Source organism: Eptesicus fuscus, chromosome 7 (assembly GCF_027574615.1).
Source record: "Eptesicus fuscus isolate TK198812 chromosome 7, DD_ASM_mEF_20220401, whole genome shotgun sequence".
Taxonomy (NCBI): domain Eukaryota; kingdom Metazoa; phylum Chordata; class Mammalia; order Chiroptera; family Vespertilionidae; genus Eptesicus; species Eptesicus fuscus.
In genome coordinates this window covers 41704634-41724883 of record NC_072479.1, presented here as the reverse complement: position 1 = coordinate 41724883, position 20250 = coordinate 41704634, and the positions used below count along the sequence as shown (strand labels likewise).

Below are 20250 nucleotides of genomic sequence, written 5' to 3'. Positions count from 1 at the left end.
GATGCATTTCTAAATTTTGTAAAACTTTTAAGTCACTAGCTGGAAAAAAGCATGGTGAAGATGAGATCTTTTAAAATATACCTGGCCGCATTTCGCTTTCCAATTAAACTAAAGGCATGCTTAATAGATAATGACAGATCAATAAAACCAAATCAAAGTTCTTTTCCTAAATCTTTTTCTATTCCGTTTTCCAAAGTAATAACTAGCTTTCAGGCTTATTTTTGCCAGAATTAGCTTATCCCAATGCGTTCTTAGGTAATTTTTAAACAAAGCATTAGGTAGTATTTTTGCGGCAGAGCTAATAGCTCCGCCCTCTCCAGCTGCCTTTGAAACTCTCCGCACCAGAGGCAGATTTGGCAGCAGGGCTTTATTTCTTTTTTTTCTTTCTTTCTTTTTTTTAAATATATTTTATTGATTTTTTATAGAGAGGAAGGGAGAGAGATAGAGAGTTAGAAACATCTATGAGAGAGAAATATTGATCAGCTGCCTCTTGCACACCCCCTACTGGGGATGTGCCCGCAACCAAGGTACATGCCCTTGACCGGAATCGAACCTGGGACCCTTCAGTCCGCAGGTCAATGCTCTATCCACTGAGCCAAACCGGTCAGGGCAGGGCTTTATTTCTTATTACAGATTTTTGATTCTCAAAACAAATTAGGTATTTTATGATTTGAACAAGAAACCACATTAAAGATGACCATGGCACTCTTTTTTTTTTTTCAGCCTGATTTAAAAAAGCAACTTTTAATATTCCAATTTCTTCAAATTTTGCCTATTAATCAAATTCTTCCCATTATAATCTGACTTAAACAAAAAGTATCACCCACGCACTTACAGATCCGAGGGCTTGCGAAGCTGACGTGGGCTTTATGCACAGTTAATCTTACCACCATCACTGGTGCTGTTTTATCCGCTCAGGCAAATACTTCTTTTCCAGATGGCCCTGAGGTCAGGCGCCATTAATGCCAGGGTTCTGATCCGGTATCTAGAAGGGTTCAGCAATCTGGAGAAGGCACTGTGCGTAAATTAATCAAGAGTCCAGAGATGAAACATAATTTTGGAAGGCATTATAGGGAGTCAAAGAAGACTTAGTTAAAGGTACTAAGTTCTCTCTGTCTCAGGACCCCTTGCTTTTTATTAACACAATTTGTCCTAAGGCAAGGTGGAGATATACACATCAAAGGGTAGGGTTTGGTCTACAGAGTCCATTGTCAGATTGGAAGAATATGGCTGTTCAGGTGTTTGGCCAGTAGGAGGCAATAACATGTAGGTTGAAATGCCTTCAGCTGTCTGGCAGCAAGCAATCAATTTATGTATCCTTTTCAGATTTGGGGAAATGCCTTTAGCCATTCCCAGAAGATTCAGCCCTGCTGACATGCTGGAATTGGCTTCTGGCACATTTTTAAGACCAAATGTCATTTTCTGTGATAATAACAAAATCTACAATTATATAAGCGGAATGCAAAAGATTAAAATTTGATTATAAGTTTTCCTTTGTTGGATCACTCATACTTTCATTAGTCTATTTTTAAATTTTACCAATTTTTTGTTTTGTTTTATTTTAGAGGGGGGGCGGGGAATGGGAGCAAGAGAGAGCCATCAATTTGCTGTTCCATTTACTTACGTATTCATAGGTTGATTGTTGTATGTGCCCTGACTGGGGATGGAAACCGGAACCTTGGCCTATGGGGATGATGCTCTAACCAACTGAGCTACCCAGCCAGGGCTTCATTTGTTTATTCTTATCTAAGTAATCTAGTTGCAAACACCTAAAATCTATCCAGAATGTCAATTCTAATGAAAAAAGGTGGTGAAACATGAATTTTCTTCCTTATGTATTTTAGCTATTAAAGTGTACAGCTGCAGTTTGTTATTGAAAAACTTCCCAATGTGCCAGTGTATAAACATTTTCCCAACATGTTCTAAATTCCTTTCTATTCCTAGGATACCAAAGCCCTCCTTATGATAATTCTTTTTAGAATCCTTTAATAAGGGTATATATACATATGAAATTGTATATTGCAACTTTAACCTCAGTCACAGGTTTTTTTTTTAAATTTTTTACTTTTTTTTGTAGTTTCTCACACTTTATTTGTGCATGCACTGTCTTCATTAGTTTGCCATGTTTGACTACATTTTGTTTTTTTAAATTTTATTTTATTGTTTAAAGTATTACAAATAGTAGTACATATGTCTCCTTTTTTCCCATTGACCTCCCCACTGCCTCCCCTACCCCCCAGCACATGCCCTCACCCCCCACCCCCAGTGTCTTGCGTCCATTGGTTATGCTTATTAAATTTTTTACTTTTGACTGATATTTAAGAGAGAGAGGGGAAGGGAGAGAGAGGGAGAAACATCAACTTGTTCCACGTATTTATGCATTCATCAGTTGACTCTTCTAAGTTGACCGGGGGTTGAACCTGCAACCCTGGTGTATTGGGATGACAATCCAACCAACTGAGCTACCCACCCAGGGCTTCACAGGACTTCTTGAAGAATATTGATCATGAGAACAAATTATAAATAACAATGGCTTTAATGTTTGTTTACACAGGTCTTTTTCTTTCAAAAAGGATTTCATCAAGGTGTGGCCATGATTTTCCGGAAAGCATTGCGGCACACTGTGATGTACATCAAATAAGTCAGTCTGCGTCTGAATATAACATTTTTAATCTTAATTTTAATTTGTGGAAAATTATGCAAAGAAAGGACGTGTGTGTGTGTGTGTGTGTGTGTGTGTGTGTGTGTGTGTTTCTGAGCTGCCTCTGCCCTCCACAAGAGGCAGGGTCCCTGGGGTTCTTACTACTATTCTGACTTAGTCAATTGTGATCTGTTTTCAGGAGTTGAGGGGCTGACATATCTAATCTTCCTTGGAAATGGGGTAAGGCAGCCCCACCTTAAGAAAAAGAAGCGAATAGCAAACATAGTGTTGTATGTATTAAGGGTAAAATAAATACTGACTTTATTTGGGAAGTCTTTTGATATGTTTGACTTTCAATAAGAAAGACATGATAATCAGAGAAGCCAACTAATTTAAAAATAGGAAATTAGAGAAGAAAAGTAAATGTTTAAAGAACAGAAGGCTGGCTGGCAACAGTTTCTTCAAATACTTTAAGAATCATTGAAGGAGGGAAAGTGACTAAATGAAGAACTAAAAAAAAGGGGGGGGGGCGGTCTGAAAGCCCTTGAAAATTTAAGGTTAAATTAAGACAGAAGTTTCTGATTTTTTCTTTTCTAGACTGGGAAGACCATCTTGCTTCAGATTTGAGGCAGAGGGTTCATTCATTGAAAAATGAATCATGTTCATTAAGTTATTTTTAGACATCCCATCCCTGTTTTCTGAACACTAATAGGAGTTAATTCTGCCTCAAGGTTAAGCTGCTCAGCATACCAAGCTAGAATCACTGGATCTTACCTCGCCTCATATCTAGACTGGCCTTAGCCTTCCCAAAAGGAAGATCATTTATAACCTGCAGTAGGAAAGAGATCCAGGCTGAAGAACTCTCTCAGGTGAAGCTGTTTCAATGATTAAGCTCACCTTTCCTTTCAGGTAATGTAATCACTAACAAACTGTCTTTATGCCAACAGGAAGGAAGGAGAGTAACATAATCCCTCGGTTAAAAAAAAAAAAAAAAAAAAAAAGGAAATCTACTCTCTCAAAACTTGAAAGGTAAAAAAGTAAAAAGTATCTTCCTGATTTGAAAAACTTCCAAACCCCACATCTTAATTTATTCAGAAAAACTCTTGGGGTCTTCCTGCATTTAAACCTGCTTTGCCCCAGCTGAAAGGTACTCAGTACCAGTTAAGTAACAATTGAAATCCAGGAAAGAGAAGTCAAGAATTCCATGATTGGGTGTTTTCATATTCATCAGGAACATAACTGATTCAAGACTTGTAAATCAAGAAAAGGGTATGTTTACCTATTTTGCAAAGAAGTGAACATGCTGATTACCTGAAAAGGCCGAAGTCATCCTCTAGTTTTATATTATGAAAGAGTGTGGTTTGAAAAAATTAATCTTAATTTCAAAAAAGAAGTCATGGCCCTGGCTGGTTTGGCTCAGTGGATAGAGCGTAGGCCTGTGGACTGAAGGGACCGGGTTAGATTCTGACCAAGGGCACATGCCTGGGTTGCGGGCTTCCTCCCCAGTGGGGGGCGTGCAGGAGACAGCTGGTCAATGATTCTCTCTCATCCTTCAAGTTTCTATTTCTCTCTCCCTCTCCCTTCCTCTCTGAAATCAATAAAAAAGTATTTTTTTTAAAAAAAGAGTCATGAATAGTGGCTGAAGGAAGAAGGCACGAGAAGGTGGGGGTGGCGGAGCAACCGGAAGAACGGAGAGAGCAGGACGCAGCTCTGGAACAGTACCTGTCCCACAGCGGGTCCCTTGCGCAGCGCTCCTGGGAAGCCCGTCTGCAATCCCGGGCGGGCCGGGCCGGGCGTGGCAGGACTCCTAGGAGGGAAACTGAGCAGAAAGGACTCTGTTCTCAGGAGTCCCGGAGCGAGCGGGGGGCCGGTCCTAACAGAGAAAGCAGTGGCTCCTCCCAGGGCTGCAAGCTTCTCCACCGGGTTCCTTCGCCCCCTACTCAGCCAGTCCCAGCCTTTGGGGCAAATGGAGCTGGGGTCGACCAGCTGCAAGAAACAAGTTGCTTGCGAAGTCCCCCAGGATCCAGACAGCGAGTGTCCGCGGCCTTACCAGTCGCAGGCCCCCGCCCCCACGCGCGTGGCCGGCACCGCAAACCCCGCCTGACCCGCCCTCATTCACTCCCCTGTGCCTCCCGGCGCCAGCGCGCGCGGGTGGGAGCCCCAGGACCCCGCGGCCAGACCCACACCGCGCTCGCCGAGCGGGCAGGAGGGAGGGAGGAGGCCAGCGGCGGGGTCACGCCCCCGGCCCCGCCGCGTGCCCGCCCGGAGCGTGGGCACCGTGGCAGGATCCCTCCCGGGCGCCCCAGCACCGCCGCTCGCGGGGCTTCCACCCCAGGCCCGCTCCCGGCCGCCGGTTCCCCGGGAGCGCCCGCTGCTCTCTCCCGGCTGCGGACCGATCCTCAGGAGTTCAAGATTCCCGCCGCTCTGCTCGCGCTACGCCTTCTCCTTCTCCTCCTCCTTTTTTTTAACTTTCACTCCAGTTAGGCTACATTGATCCTCCGCTTTCATCTCCGACGTCCCTCCAAAGGCACTGAACGGGGACCCAGTCACCAGCCGCTCTCCGCCCCGGGCCCACCCGAGACGCCGCGGGCGGGGCGGGGCGGGGCGGGAGGGCTGGGTCCGCGGAGGGAGCGGCTGGGCGGAGTCGCCTCGGGTTCGGGGGTGCCCCCCCCACCCCGCCTCTGCTCACTCCGACCCAGCCGCTCCTGCCCTCGGGGCAGCTTGCCCGGCGAGTCGCGGAGAGGCGGCAGGCAAGCGATGAAGACGGGGAGACTCCGGGCGAGAGGAGGCGGGGTGGGGGAGGCCGGGAGAGCGCGCGGGCGGAGGCTGGCAGGGGGCGCTGGAGGCCGAAGCCGCCGGGGCGCTCCTCGCGCCCGAGGGTGCAGGAGGCTCTGAGCCGCGGCGGCAGCGCGAGCCTCCGGGGCACGGGCGGCGGCGGGGCTGGAAGTGGAGGCGCTGCCGCCTCCGGGGGCGTCGCCGGCCTCGGCCCCTTTGTTCTCGCGCGCTCCCTCTCGCCGCCCACTCCCCTGCTGTCGCGCGGCGGCGGCGGCGGCGGCTCCTCCCGCCCGAGGCGGTCGGGCTGGGCGCCGGGGGCGGGAGGGGGCGGGGGGAGCGCGCCAGCCGACGGGAGTGGGGGGCGATGGCGAAGCTCCGGGTGGCTTACGAGTACACGGAAGCCGAGGACAAGAGCATCCGGCTCGGCTTGTTCCTCATCATCTCCGGCGTCGTGTCGCTCTTCATCTTCGGCTTCTGCTGGCTCAGTCCCGCGCTGCAGGATCTGCAAGCCACGGCGGCCAACTGCACGGTGCTGTCGGTGCAGCAGCTCGGCGAGGTGTTCGAGTGCACCTTCACCTGTGGCGCCGACTGCAGGGGCACCGCGCAGTACCCCTGCGTCCAGGTCTACGTGAACAACTCCGAGTCCAACTCCAGGGCGCTGCTGCACAGCGACGAGCACCAGCTCCTGACCAACCCCAAGGTAAGGACCCCCGCGAAGGGTGCCTCGCGCCCGCACAGGTCTTGAGGTTTGGGGAGCCTCAGCGGCGGACCCCGCGCGGGCTGGGCTCGGGGTGCGCTCGCGTTGCTAGGAGGGGACCAGGCTTCCGAGGCTTTGCTGAAACCTGCGGAGAGTGCACCGGGCCGGTCCTTTAGGTGGGTTTGTGAGCGGCGACCCGCGGTGCCCTGGGGCTTTCTTTATACAACACTTGTGCTGCCTGGTCTCAGATTTGGAGGCCTTGGCCCAGGTCGGGTCCGGCGCAGACAGGATGGGCTTTGGAGAAATGTCAGGAGCGGGAAGTTAACTTTTCCTCTGATCCGAGCCAGTCAGTGGGTAGCAGGGATCCACCTACTCTGGTCCAAGTCCGAGCTCCCACCTAGCCTTGCAAGGTGGAGGAGGTATTTGAGCCCCTTGAAAGGTGTTCGAGAGCTCCTTGCCTTTTAACTCTAGACGAACATTTTAACTTGGGGTCCAAAGGTGAGCTTTTGAGGGTTGATAAATGATATAGAATCAAATGTGAAATCCTGCATAGGTCCTTTGGGTACAGAGGACTCAAAGTTTTCATGAAATAGATTCCCAAAAAGACCTAGAGGGAGCCTAGTGGTTCTGTGTCCAGGGACAATTGGAAGCCATTTGGAGAAGGGTAAAATTTACTGAAAATAGAAAACCGTCGGTAAATGCACCGAATACTCCTTTCCTGGCCACTTTTTTCCTTCTCACAAGCAAAACAGAGAAAACCTAGTTAGGACTCGAGGGATGGAGAGCAGGGAGAGGAAGACTCAAAAAACTGTTCCCAGTGGAGACAAAACTTATAAAAAGCTGTGTCCTCAGTCTGTGAACTAATTGAGCTTTGTAGTACACCTGCTTCTGCAAGAAGGACTTTCTTTCTTTCTTTCTTTCTTTCTTTCTTTCTTTCTTTCTTTCTTTCTTTCTTTCTTTCTTTCTTTCTTTCTTTCTTTCTTTCTTTCTTTCTTCCTTTCTTCCTTCCTTCCTTCCTTCCTTCCTTCCTTCCTTCCTTCCTTCCTTCCTTCCTTCTTCTTCTTCTTCTCCTTCTTCTTCTTCTTTTGGTCTTTTTAAATATTCTTGTTGCTTAACTATCAAAGTGAAGGTGGGTATCTTCTTTTAAAGTTACTGACATTTTCCCTCTACGGGGGCTGTGCTTGAAGATCAAGGCGGAAACCAGTCCAAAAGGGGGTAAATCTTGTGTACACAGGAAAACTTTGTTAAATGTGACAAGATACAATTTATATCAATCCAAAAGAAGAAAAAGTATATGTCAATATTTTTTAAGTATTTAACATAAGCTTATGATTTCTCTGGGGCAAAACCCCTGGTCTTGTTTTCTAAACAGTAAATTCTTGAATTTGGGAAGTTTTTACAAAGGAGTACCTTTTAAAAAAATATGACTCCTCTTAAAAAAGATGGCCCTGCTGACAAATGTATATTCATTAACCTTAAAAATGAAGATAACATATAAACAAACATGGACATACAGAATTCAAATTAGAGTATAGTGTTCAAAGTCTTGAAGAAGCAATGTTTCAAAGACAAATGTAAGTTAATCTGCTTAATGCTCAGGAATTTCAAAAGAACTGTCAGGGTTTTAGAAACATCACCTTTAAAAAAAAAAGATTTAACCATTAATATAAAAGAAAGTTGCCAAGCAGTAATAGTGATTTAGAAATTATATGGTAGTGTATCATTTAGGAGGTGTTGTTAAAATTGATGAAACATTGCTAATTGGTTTAAGATAGTGGTTCAGTCACTAATAAAATACATGCACATAAATGAGCAAATGGCTAATATTTAATCAAGACATTGAAAAGTTAGAATTTACTTCAAAAAGGCTGCTTCCCAATTTCCATGCAATTTTGAAGCATCTGGCAGAAAAAGTAAATTGGGATCATTAGGACATAGATTTTTAAATCAGTTGGAAGTAGTCATAATGCTTTATGTAATACTACAATTTTCCCTATCTCTTTTTGTTACAAATCTATTTTCTTCCAGTACTAGTTCAGATCCTAGCAGCAACCATTGTTTTGAACAAGTATCTGAACAAAATAACATAAAGTGAAGTTATTCAAGAAATGACAGAACTGGAGGACCATCTATCTCTATTACAGAAAATAATGAACAACATCTCAGTTAATTTAGTCATCGTTTCCTCAGCCAAATCATGTATCTCTTTATCCAAATTATGATTGCTTTGTAGCATTTACAGAACATACGTTTGTTCTTTTATTCTCATCTTTCTACTTTGGGGCAATTAAATGCTCAGTTTGGAAATTCTCATAAGCAGTTAGTAATGGAAAAATTCAGCGTAACTGAAATATTGTGCCAGAGTCATAAGCAGAATGTTTCCACAGTGCCCTTGTTATCAGGCAGGACCCACTGCTCATTGCCCTTGCGTTTGGGCTGCCTATCACTGTTTTTGCCTCACCTTACCACTTTATTGAAGGCCCATTTCCTACTCACTCCCTTTGTCGGCAATGTCTGGGTTCCCTACAGTGCCATGGATCCTACTCACCCCACATTCTGGTCTTCATGATCCACTACCACAAGAAGTCATGTAGGAAATCACTTCTTAGAAAAAAGAGAACAAGGACTGCCCCCCTCCTTTCTTTGTTATCTTAATTACAGTAAAAGGCAGGGGAAGGGAAAAATATTGCAAATATACACTGAGTGGCCAGATTATTATGATCTCTGAACGCATAATAATCTGGCCACTCTGTGTGTGTGTGGGTGTGTGTGTGTGTGTGTGTGTGTGTGTGTATATGCACATATATATATATATATGCACATATATATGTGTGTGTGTGTGTGTGTGTGTGTGTATATATATACATATATGTGTATGTATGTATACATATATATATTAGAGGCCTGGTGCATGAATTCGTGCATGGTCGAGGGGACAATTTGCATATTAGCCTTTTTTTATATAGGATATACACTGAGTGGCCAGATTATTATGTGTTCAGAGATCATAATAATCTGGCCACTCAGTGTATAACTTCTTAAGACATAGAGTACTAAAGAAGATGGTATGAATAAATTTGACTTTTTTTAAAAATATATTTTATTGATTTTAGAGAAGAAGAGGGAGAGAAACATCCATGATGAGAGAGAATCATGATCGGCTGCCTCCTGCACACCCCCTACTGGTGACTGAGCACGCAACCTGGGCCTGTGCCCTTGGCCGGAATTGAACCTGGGACCCCTCAGTCCGCAGGCTGACACTCTAGCCATTGAGCTAAACCAGCCAGGGCAATAAATTTGACTTTTGACTACTAATTTATTTAAAATATCTTCAAGTCTTGTTCAACTTATTTATGTTTTGAATCATATCCTTATTATCTAAAGTGATAGCTCTATCCAGTCATGTAACACAGTATTAAAGTCAACTAATTATATACAGGGCAATATCTGATCTGTGAATTAATTCTATTAAAATCTAAATTTGGGATCAGCTTCCGCTTGCTGCTGTTCCACCGCTGCATTGTTTCTTTGTGATTTGTGTGGGCCAAGGACTTTGATTCTTAACTATAACTGCACGTTAGAATCACTGGGGGAGCTTTAAAAAATTTCTCACTGGGTCCAGCCCTCAGAGATTCAGACTTGGTCTTGGATGGGCCTGGGCATTAATGTTTATTAAACAGTTCTGGGAGTGATTTTAATGTATAGACAGGGTCAAAGCTACTGGCTTATAAAATGTACTCATCTGTTTTGCAAGAAAACTAAAATAAGAACCAAAAGGATTCATCATGATTAATGATTGTGTTTTTAGGTCAAAAGATATTACCGATGCTACTGAATGAATAGAGGGAGCTGGTATAAAAGGAGGGACTCAAGGAAATTCTGAAGGACAAGAAGAAAGTCATTTAAAATTTAGTTGACCCTTGAACTACATGGGTTTGAAATTCATGGGTCCACTTATACATGGATTTTTTTCAGTAATACAGTAAATGTATTTTTCTTCATTATGATTTTTCTTAATAACATTTTCTTTTCTCTAGCTTACTCTCTTGCAAGAATACAGTATATAATACATATAACATATGGTATCATAAACAGTATGTGTTAATCAACTGTTTATGTTATTGCTAAGACTTCTGGTCTGCTGTAGACTATTAGTAAAGTTTGGGGAGAATCAAATATTATATACGAATTTTTGACTGTGTGGAATGTTGGTGCCCCTAACCCCATGTTGTTCAAGGATCAGTTGTAGTGTGGAAATTTAAAATGATAATTTTAAATTGGTTAAATATAAATGAAAAAAATTTTGGCAATTCCAGACGTTTGCTTTTGCATCAACATATCCATTGGATGGCAAAGAAATGGTGAATTTTTAAAACCGGCCTTCTATCTGTAGAACCAGAGAAAGTGGGTGATTAGAAGCTATATGTTTCATTTTTGCTTTGAGGTTTTTTTTCTCTCTCCGATATGATATAAACATCTAGAGAAGAAAAGTTAGGGGTAAAGCTTCATGGAAAATGAAACATCTGCCACAATTTTGAGAATGAATGGAATTTTCATCTTGGGAGGAAAGGTGGCGAGGTATGAAGGAGAACATCAGGAAGAGAAAATGCCAGTACAGCTGTGGAGCTCTTCCAGGATGGGGTATTTTGGGGGATCAGCAGATAGACAGGTGTGGCTGGAACTGAGGCTACAAAGAGCAGAGTTTTGGGGGTAAAGCAGGAGAGTATATTGGGATCAATAGTGAAGAAGTCCTTGACAGCCAGTATGGTCAGACACTGGAAAACCATGGTAGGAAGAATAATATTCTCCCCTCTCCCCACCCAAAATGTCTACAGCCTAATCCCCAGAACCTGTGAATATCATATTACACTAGAAGCCTGGTGCACGGATTTGTGCACTGGTGGGGTCGCTCAGCCTGCAAATCTGGGACCCCTCAGGGGATGTCGGACTGCCAGTTTCAGCCCGATCCCCTCAGGCCAGGCCACGGGACCCCACCAGTGCATGAATCCGTGCATTGGTCCTCTAGTATGCATATACTAGTAAGATCGTTGGTTAATCTCTTACCGCCCTCCCCTCTCCACCCTTCCCTCTGAGATTCATCAGTCTCTTCCATGTTTCCATGCCTATGGGTTGAGCATCTGCCCCCTGGTGGTCCACGTCATAGCTGGTCAAATGGTCGAACGTTTGCTTAGGCTTTTATATATATAGACTAGAGGCCCGGTGCATGAAATTCGTGCTCAGGGGTGAGGGGGTTCCCCTCAGCCCAGCCTGCACCCTCTCCAATTCAGAACCCCTTGGGGGATGTCCGACTGCCAGTTTAGGCTCGATCCCGGGGATCAGGCCTAAACCAGCAGTCAGACACCCATCTCACAATCCTGTACTACTGGCTCCTAATCGCTCACCTGCCTGCTTGACTGGTCACCCCTAACTGCCCCTGCCCCCGTCGACCTGATCACCCCTCACTGCCTCTGCATGCTGGTCTGATCGCCCCTAACTGCCCCCTTCCTGCTGGCCTGGTTGCACCTAACTGCCCCCCTCTGCCAGCCTGGTCACCCCCAACTGCCCCCCCTGCCGGCCTGGTCGCCCCACGAAGCCTGCTGTTCAGTCGTTTGTTCATCCCTCACTAACCCCCCTGCTGGCCTGGTCACCCCACGCAGCCTGCTTGTTCAGTCGTTTGGTTGTCCCTCACTAACCCCCCTGCTGGCCTGGTCATAGGCAGCCATCTTGTGAGGCTGTGAGGGTCAATTTGCATATTACCTCTTTATATATAGGATGGCAAAGGGGATTAATATTGCAGGTGGAGTTAAGGTTGCTAATCAGTTGACATTAAATTAAGATTATCCTGGTGAGCACACTATTATCACCAGATTCCTTAAATGTTCAAGAAAAGAGACATGCAATTTGAGAAAGACTCACCCAGCCATTACTAGTTTTAAATACAGAAGGGGACCATGAGCCAGGAATGCAGGCAGCCTTCTTTTCTAAGGAAGTAGTGGTGGTGGTGGTGGGGGGGGGGGGGGGGGGAGGCAAGGAAGTGGATTCTCCCTTAGAGCCCCCAGAAAAGAATGCAGTCCAGCTGCTGTTGATTGTAGCTCAGTGAGATCCACTTCTGAATTCTACCTCCAGAATTGTAAAATAACAAATCTGTATTGTTTTAAGACACTAAATTTGTTATAGCAGCAATAAGAAACTAATAGAGAAGCCAGGGAAGATTTCGAGTAAGTAATATGATTAGATATTTAAAGACTTGGTCAGAACATATTGATAATCCATCTACATACAGCTCTTTAGAAACAGTCTGATTTGCAGGCTGTTGGGATCTTCCTGTTCGAGATTACTTACCATGACCCATCTCTGACCTCCATTTGTGGATGTCCTTTGTGAAGGTCTCAATTATTTGTAAGATCCCCTCAAATTATGTGTTTAAAACACTAACCAGACACTTTTTACTTTTACAAAAGAGATTTGTGATGTTACGATAAATTTTAGTTAGAGGTTGGGAAAAATGCATTTATTTTATCATAGGCTTGCCTCAGTGTTATAAAACTTTTTATAAGTCATTGATACATTTTGTATAATTAAAATAGTTTTGGCACTCATTTATGAAAGAAGTTTTATTTACCTTGGGTTTAAAATTTTTTTTTCAGTCTTTAGCTAGAATTCCATATTCAGTTGCATTTCTAAATAAACAGTACATTTATATTACATTTACTATAATCATTCAGTAAAATACTGAACAGAATGGTTTTTAATATTACATATGTTTCTAATTATTCTCATGCTGGGACTTAGGATTCTCTAGGACACAAATCAGTGTGTAAAAATTTGTGCTGTTTGAGTGGTAGTAATATCCTCTTCTTTTCTTTTAAGAGGTAATCAGCCAAAGACCTCATATGCATATATGTATAACCCATGGGCACAGACAGTAGGTTGGTGAAGGCCTGGGGCAGGAGGCGTGGGGGGGGAGTTGGAGGGGGTCAATGGGGGAAAAAAGGAGACATATGTAATTCTTTCAACAATAAAGATTTTTAAAAATTAATAAAGAAATAAACCTAAAAATAATAACCAGTGTTAGCAATTTAAAACCATGTGTTTATTAAATTATTTAATTTGTGACCATATTTGTAAATAAACTAATTCAAATAAATTCATTTATGTAATTGCTTTGTTGAGTAGCAGAATACAGCAGGTTGGGCCACTAGAAGGTCTCTGCATAGTGATGCACATGTGAAGGAATATCCACTCATTTAAATATTCTGAACTGTTCATCTGTCTAACTGATGCAGTGGACCAAGTGGACACTTGACTAGTTATAATGTAACTATATTATAGCAGCATATATTGAGAAAATGAAGTCCTAGAAGTTTAATCCAACTTTTCTTTTATAGTGAATATCTATAATAATAAAAGCATAATATGCAAATCGACCAAATGGCCAAACAGCAGAACAACTGTCCGGACAACCTCTCAGACGGAGCTGAGGCTGCGAGGGCCGGGGAAGCCAGGGCTGCGAAGGCCTACTCTTGCATGTATTTCGTGCATCGGGCCTCTAGTATTTATATAATTGTTTATATCAGGACAACATTATTTTAAAATAGTTCTTGAGAACAGAAAAATAGACAATGATACTGCTTAGTGAAAGCTAAATCTTTGATTCTATCATAATTACCTTATGTTTTCTCCATTTCAGGGATAAAAATGTCAACCAAATTCACCTTTTCTCTCTAAAACCTTCTTCTATTCTGGAATCTTTTGTTTCTATCCATGAGATCATGATTCACTGATATTAATACTTTTTAAAATTTTCGCTGTCACTGTCCTCGTCAAGGCCATTATTGTTTGCTTCAATTATTACTATACTAGTGGCCCGGTGCACGAAATTTGTGCATGGCGGGGAGTCCCTCAGCCCAGCCTGCACCCTCTCCAATCGGGGACATCCCTCTTGCAATCTGGGACCGCTGGCTCCTAACCGCTCACCTGCCTGCCTCTGCCTGCCTGATCGCCCCTACCTGCCTCTGCCTGCCAGTCTGATCACTCCTAACTGCCTCTGCCTCAGCCCCCACCACCATAGCTTTGTCCAGAAGGAAGTCAGATGTCTGGAAGATGGCTGGTTGACCCGGTCTAATTAGCATATTACCCTTTTATTAGTATAGATAGATTATATAGGATAGGATTGCTTAAATCGGGGGTGGGGGGAGCTTTTTCAGCAGGAGGAGATGCTCTTGGCAGACAAAAATACATAATCCCTATATCTGGACTGATAGCCAGCCATATGCACTATACTGCCAAACCAGTCATTAAAAAATGGAAATGCTTTCTTACACCTTATACCAAACAGCTGTTGCCCTTAAAACCCCTCCTTAGCCCCCACCTTAGGTTCTGCCTTTGCAGTGCACCCAGATTACGTTCTGATTGGTCAGTTTCTATGCCAGTCAGCATCAAAAGCTCCGCCTCATAGGCAGTCATTGGCTCCTCGCAGTTCACCCAGACTTGGTTCTGATTGGTTGGTTTCTATGCCAGTCAGCATCAAAAGCTCCGCCTCCTAGGCAGTCATTGGCTCCTCGCAGTTCACCCAGATTTGGTTCTGATTGGTTGGTTTCTATGCCAGTCAGCATCAAAAGCTCTGCCTCATAGGCAGCTATTGGCTCCTCGCAGCTCACCTAGATTTGGTTCTGATTGGTCGGTTTCTATGCCAGTCAGCGTCAAAAGCTCTGCCTTCTGGGTAGCCATTGGCTCCTCGTAGTTCACCTAGATTTGATTCTGATTTGTCTGTTTCTATGCCAGTCAGCGTCTCCGGACCTGATCAGAGAGACAGAGTTGATCAGCAGCCACCCCAGGCTGCTGCGAGCAGGCTGAACTCCTGACCTCTCAGAGAGAGAGAGAGGCGCAACTGCTGGCGAGGCCCAGAGAGAGAGAGAGATGCAAGAGCTGATCAGCAGCTGCCACGGAGGCTGCGGATCAGACTCTGCTTCTCTCTCTGGGTCTCACCAGCAGCCGTGGCAGCTGCTGATCAGCCCCACCTCTCTCTCTCCGAGAGGTCAGCAGTTCAGCCCACTCAGAAGTCCCAGCCCACCCGAGCCTGCTGGTGCGCAGCCTGGCTTTCGGTCATCCCTTCAATTGTTTTGGACGTTACAGACCCTGGCTCTTTATATATATAGATCTTTTCACTGATCTGCTGGGACTTACCAGCAGACCCTGAGCGACGGATGAACTATTACTCTAACACATGTTTCTGTGAAAGATAGGGCTAAGGGACTGCTTGGCTATAGGAACCAAACAGTCCCATTCACTTGCATCCTTAGGCTTTTATTGTAGCAACAGCTTGAACTAAAATTAACCTCTAGGTACTATCAGCAGGGTAAGTGTCCTTGAGAAAGCACATGCTTCCACAAGGCTGTGTCTGAAGACTAAACATTGAGATTCTAGTAAAACACCTGGGGGCTCGGACTTGTTTGGAAAAGTGAAGGCAGGGGCTGCTGCCTTTGGCAAGGTCCCCCTAGAGACCCCGACCTTTCGGAGAATCCTCCTTACAGACTTTCCAACCAAGTCCTATGCTTCCCCACATCTTCCCCTTTTTGTTTTGCTGGCTGCAGAAGTCAAAGGGAGGCGGTGCACTTTCTGCTTTGGAATGTCGGGGTCCGTGAAGCGTGTTCACTGCTAGAGTTCTGATTTTGTAGACTAAGAAAAACCAAGAGAATTACAATGACAGCAATGATTAGTCTGATCAGGTACCAATTGACTCAAGGAAACCATGTGGTGGGGTCTATCCACTCCAAATGCTTCTTTACCGTATTCCAAGCAGCAGTCTGTTTTTCATGTTCATTGATAGCAAGTAATGACTCTCTAATTTGCCTTTCCAACATGTTTACTTCTCCAGTAAGGTTATCATGAAATACTCCCCATAGATGCTTTTTTAACATCAATTCACTCCTGGTGACTATTCCATTTTAAAGGGGTGACACACATGTGCTTATGCTCTCAATCGCAATTAAGCACTTGCCTGTATGCTGTGGTGTCCTTTCTTTCCCCCAGATATTCAGTGGCTGCCTCTATTGCCTGTAGTCTAGCTAATATTTTTTTAAATATATTTTTATTGATTTCAGAGAGGAAGGGAGAGGGAGAGAGAGATAGAAACATCCATGATGAGAGAGAATCACGGATCGGCCCACAACCCGGGCATGTGCCCTCAACCGGAATCGAACCCGGGACCCCTCAGTTCTCAGGCTGACGCTCTATCCACTGAGCCAAACCAGCCAGGGCGCTAATATTTGTTTATCTATGTGCTGTTGCATAGTGAATTCCCTAGTTACATTGTAGGCCATATTGTCTACAAATGTGGCAGTCTGCACAGACTCGGAAAGGGCCACCACGGCAGCTCTGGCGACAGTAAGAATAACAACGGCCGAGATGATGGCTGCAATGAGCATTCCCAAAAATCTTTTGGGCCGAAATTGCCTCAGTGCTCTTTCTAAGACTTTGATAGCTGATGAGCCTTGCCATTTCCTGGTGAGATGAACAGATATTAGGATTTCTGCTTGTCTCCTAAGTACCATAATAGCGCTGATGTTCAATGAAGTAATATTCTGGGTGGTCATACAGGATGCAAAATAAGCTCCTTCTCTAACCTGTTCTAGAAAAGATGAACTATGGTTTATTAGTAGGTTGGGCCCATAACAAAGACATAGGATTGAGGGGTGTAAATCAGGCTATTGTCAGTGAGATTATTAGTAAAAAAGTTACACTATAGTGGCCAGAGGCGTCACCGTGCCATGCCGTGATAGGGTTTAATCCGATGAGCTGGAATCCACAGTGGCCCTGTAGGGTAGAAACACACGCATATCCGCTCCCCCAAGTTAATAATTCATTGGGTCCCATCCAGTTATTAGTGTCCACATCTCGCCACAAGACCTGTGGTTTCTGAGCTGGTGCTAAAGAAGTAAAGTGACGCCCTACGGGGGATAAAAAGCGATCATTCAGATACAAAAAATTAAGGGTAAAGAGTGCTTTGGATAGCATCATAGCTGGGTCCTTGAGTCCCATATTCTCCCTTTTTTGTTTTACTAGCATGCTCTTTAATGTACATGGGCACGTTCAACAATGGCCTGACCCTGTGGACTGTGAGGGATTCCTGTGGAATGCTGGTTGGACCAAGTCCTGGAAAAGGTGGCAAAGGCATGGCTGCTATAAATGAATGAGTACTCAACAACTGTCAGTTTATCTTGGCTAATATAGCTATTATTGAAAATAGGTCTTACTGAATTCAAGCAAAGAAATGTATTGCTACTTATTAAGAATTGCTGAATTTTGGAGGGACAGGTAGGGAGAGAAATATATAATTTACCAAATTGCTTTAAAAATGCTTCCTTATATACAAAAAGTTTAAGAATTAGCAATACTTTTAACAAAAGTTATAAACTATATAATTTCTATTTATTTAGCTCTCCAATAAAATTATTGTTTCTTCTGATTTTTCCTGCTAGTATTTCTATACATTCAGATACTTCATAGAGTAATGTAAATGACATGGAATCTTGTCCTTTCTGCAAAACACAATATTTCAGAATAACAATTAGAGCTATAAATGAAAGTATAATATAGTTGTTATTACTTGACAAAGCTTCCTATGTACCTTAAGTAGGAAATTTTCCTTCATGAGAGAGAAAAGAAACACTTAAGGCATTCTGGAGCCTTTCAGAATGATCTAAAGCCAATTCTAGGTCAAGGAAAAGTTTCTTAAAATTCAAACCCTGGGAAGGTAGTCAAATACATTAGACTAAAATATTATGTATTATTAAACAATATTAACTAATTTATTTAAAGTAATAAAGTTTCCAATTAATGTAATGTAATTATTTTAATTTATATCTAGTTTATCTCTTCCTCCAAACAAGTGGTTCTGAAAGTGTGGTCATTGGACCAGTAGCATCTGTGAACTTGTTAGAAATGCACAGTCTCGAGTCCCATCTTAGACCCACTAAATTAGAAATCCACTCTGATTTTTGATTTAGAAGTTCTGTGTTGGAATTCAAGAATATAAATAGTAAAAGTATATAACTACCGAGCTAATGCATGAGGGAAATGAAATAATATAAAGCAGACAGTCCTAAAGAAAGCAAGAAAAGAGAGAAAAATGAATGTAGACAGACAGAACAAATAAAAAATACTGATAAGTGAGATTTAAACCCAGATTGCTAAAGTAATTATATTAAATGTAAATGGACTAACTCTTCCATGTAAAAGGCTGAGATCGCAGACTGGAAAAAAACAAACAGACAGCCGAAACCGTTTTGGCTCAGTGGATAGAGCGTCGGCCTGCGGACTGAAAGGTCCCAGGTTCGATTCCGGTCAAGGGCATGTACTTTGGTTGCGGGCACATCCCCAGTAGGGGTTGTGCAAGAGGCAGCTGATCGATGTTTCTCTCTCATCGATGTTTCTAACTCTATATCCCTCTCTCTTCCTCTCTGTGAAAAATCAATAAAATATATTAAAAAAAAAACTTGCTAGAAAGCTACAGTAATGAAGACTGAGAGGTACTGGCATAAGGCTATACATAACAATTTATGGAATGGAATTGAGAGCCCAGAAATAAACAAATACATTTATGGGTAATTGGTTTTTGACAAGGGTGTCAGAGCTGGGCAAGCACAGTTTTTTCAACCTATGATGCTTGAAAAACTGTATATCCAAATGTGAAGAGTGACATTGAACTTGTACCTCAAACTATATACAAAAATTAACTCAGTATGGATTAGAGATCCAAATGTAAGAGCTAAAACTATAAAGCTCTTAGAATAAATACATATGTAAATCTTTATACCTTAGAATTAGACACAGTTTTTTAACTATGGCATGAAAAACACAAGCAACCAAAGGGAAAATAGGTAATTGGACTTAAAATTTAAAACATTTGTGCTTCAAAGGACACCATCAAGAAAGCGAAAAAGCCCTGGCTGCTGTGGTTCAGTTGTTTGAGTGTCTTCCTGTGCACCAAAATGTCGCTAGTGGGGGCCCACGCTCATGTTTTGAGTAGATTGATGTTCCTCTCTTTCCCTCTCCTTCCCCCTCTCTCTAAAATCAATTTTTAAAAAAAACATTTCAAAAAAAAAAAAAAAAAAGAAAGTGGAAAGACAACCACAGAATGACAGAAAGTATTTTCAAATATCATATAACAAACTTTTACAACTCAACAACAATAACAAAAAATGCAAATGACCCAATTCAGAAATAAACAAAGGTGGCAATTGATATTTTTCCGAAGAGGGCATATCAGTGGCCAATAAGCACATGAAAATATATTCAAAATTATTAGTCATTAGGGAAATGCAATTCAAAACTGCAATAATACACCACTAGAATGACTAGAAGAAGAAAAAAGACAGTAACAAGTGTTGGTGAGAGTGTGGAGAAACTGGAACCTACATATACTGCTGGTAAAAATGTAAAAGATGCAACCACTACGGAGAACAATTGGCAGTTCCTTAAAAAGTTGAATGTAAAGTTACTATGTGACCCAACAATTCCATTGTTAGGTATATACTCAAGATAAATTGAAACACATGTGCAAATAAAAACTTATACACAACTATTCACAGCAGCATCATTCATAATAGCCAAAAAGTAGAAACAACTCAAATGTCCACCAACTGATGAATGGATATATAAAGACTATATCAATACAAGGAATATTATTTGACTAGAAGGAATGAAATATGGATATATGCTACCACATATATTTTTAAAAACATTACAATTGAAAGAAAAGTGACAAATTTGGAATAATATTTAGTGCAAATATTATTGCACCACGGTAGAGAAATGACTCAAAACTTAACATGTAAAGAAATCTTAGTGAAAAATAACCATCTCTTCAGAAGAACACTAGGTGTGATGTTTAATTTTATGTGCCAACTTGACTGGGCTAAAGGGTGCCCAGACAGCTGGTAAAACATTATTTCTGGGCGGGTCTGTTAGGCTGTTTCTGGAAGAGATTAGCTTTGCATCGGTAGACTCAGTAAAGAAGATCCCCCCTCACCAATGTGAGTGGGCATTGCCCAATCTGTTGAGGACCTGAATAGAACCAGAAGACAGAGGAAGGGCAAATTTGCTCTCTGGGTTGGGGCATGACATTGGCATTCCT

The 20250-nt window shown here is 42.9% G+C and overlaps 1 protein-coding gene across 1 annotated transcript in view; it reads left to right on the top strand.

Moving 5' to 3' along the window:
- Positions 1-5311: 5311 nt before the first annotated feature.
- KCNMB4 (potassium calcium-activated channel subfamily M regulatory beta subunit 4) overlaps positions 5312-20250 on the top strand; it is a 62624-nt gene continuing 47685 nt past the window's right edge. Inside the window, exon 1 of the mRNA XM_008155558.3 lies at positions 5312-6116. Within this exon, the coding sequence (XP_008153780.1) occupies positions 5781-6116 (336 nt within the window). The 5' untranslated portion in view covers positions 5312-5780. The remainder of the gene's footprint in view (positions 6117-20250) is intronic.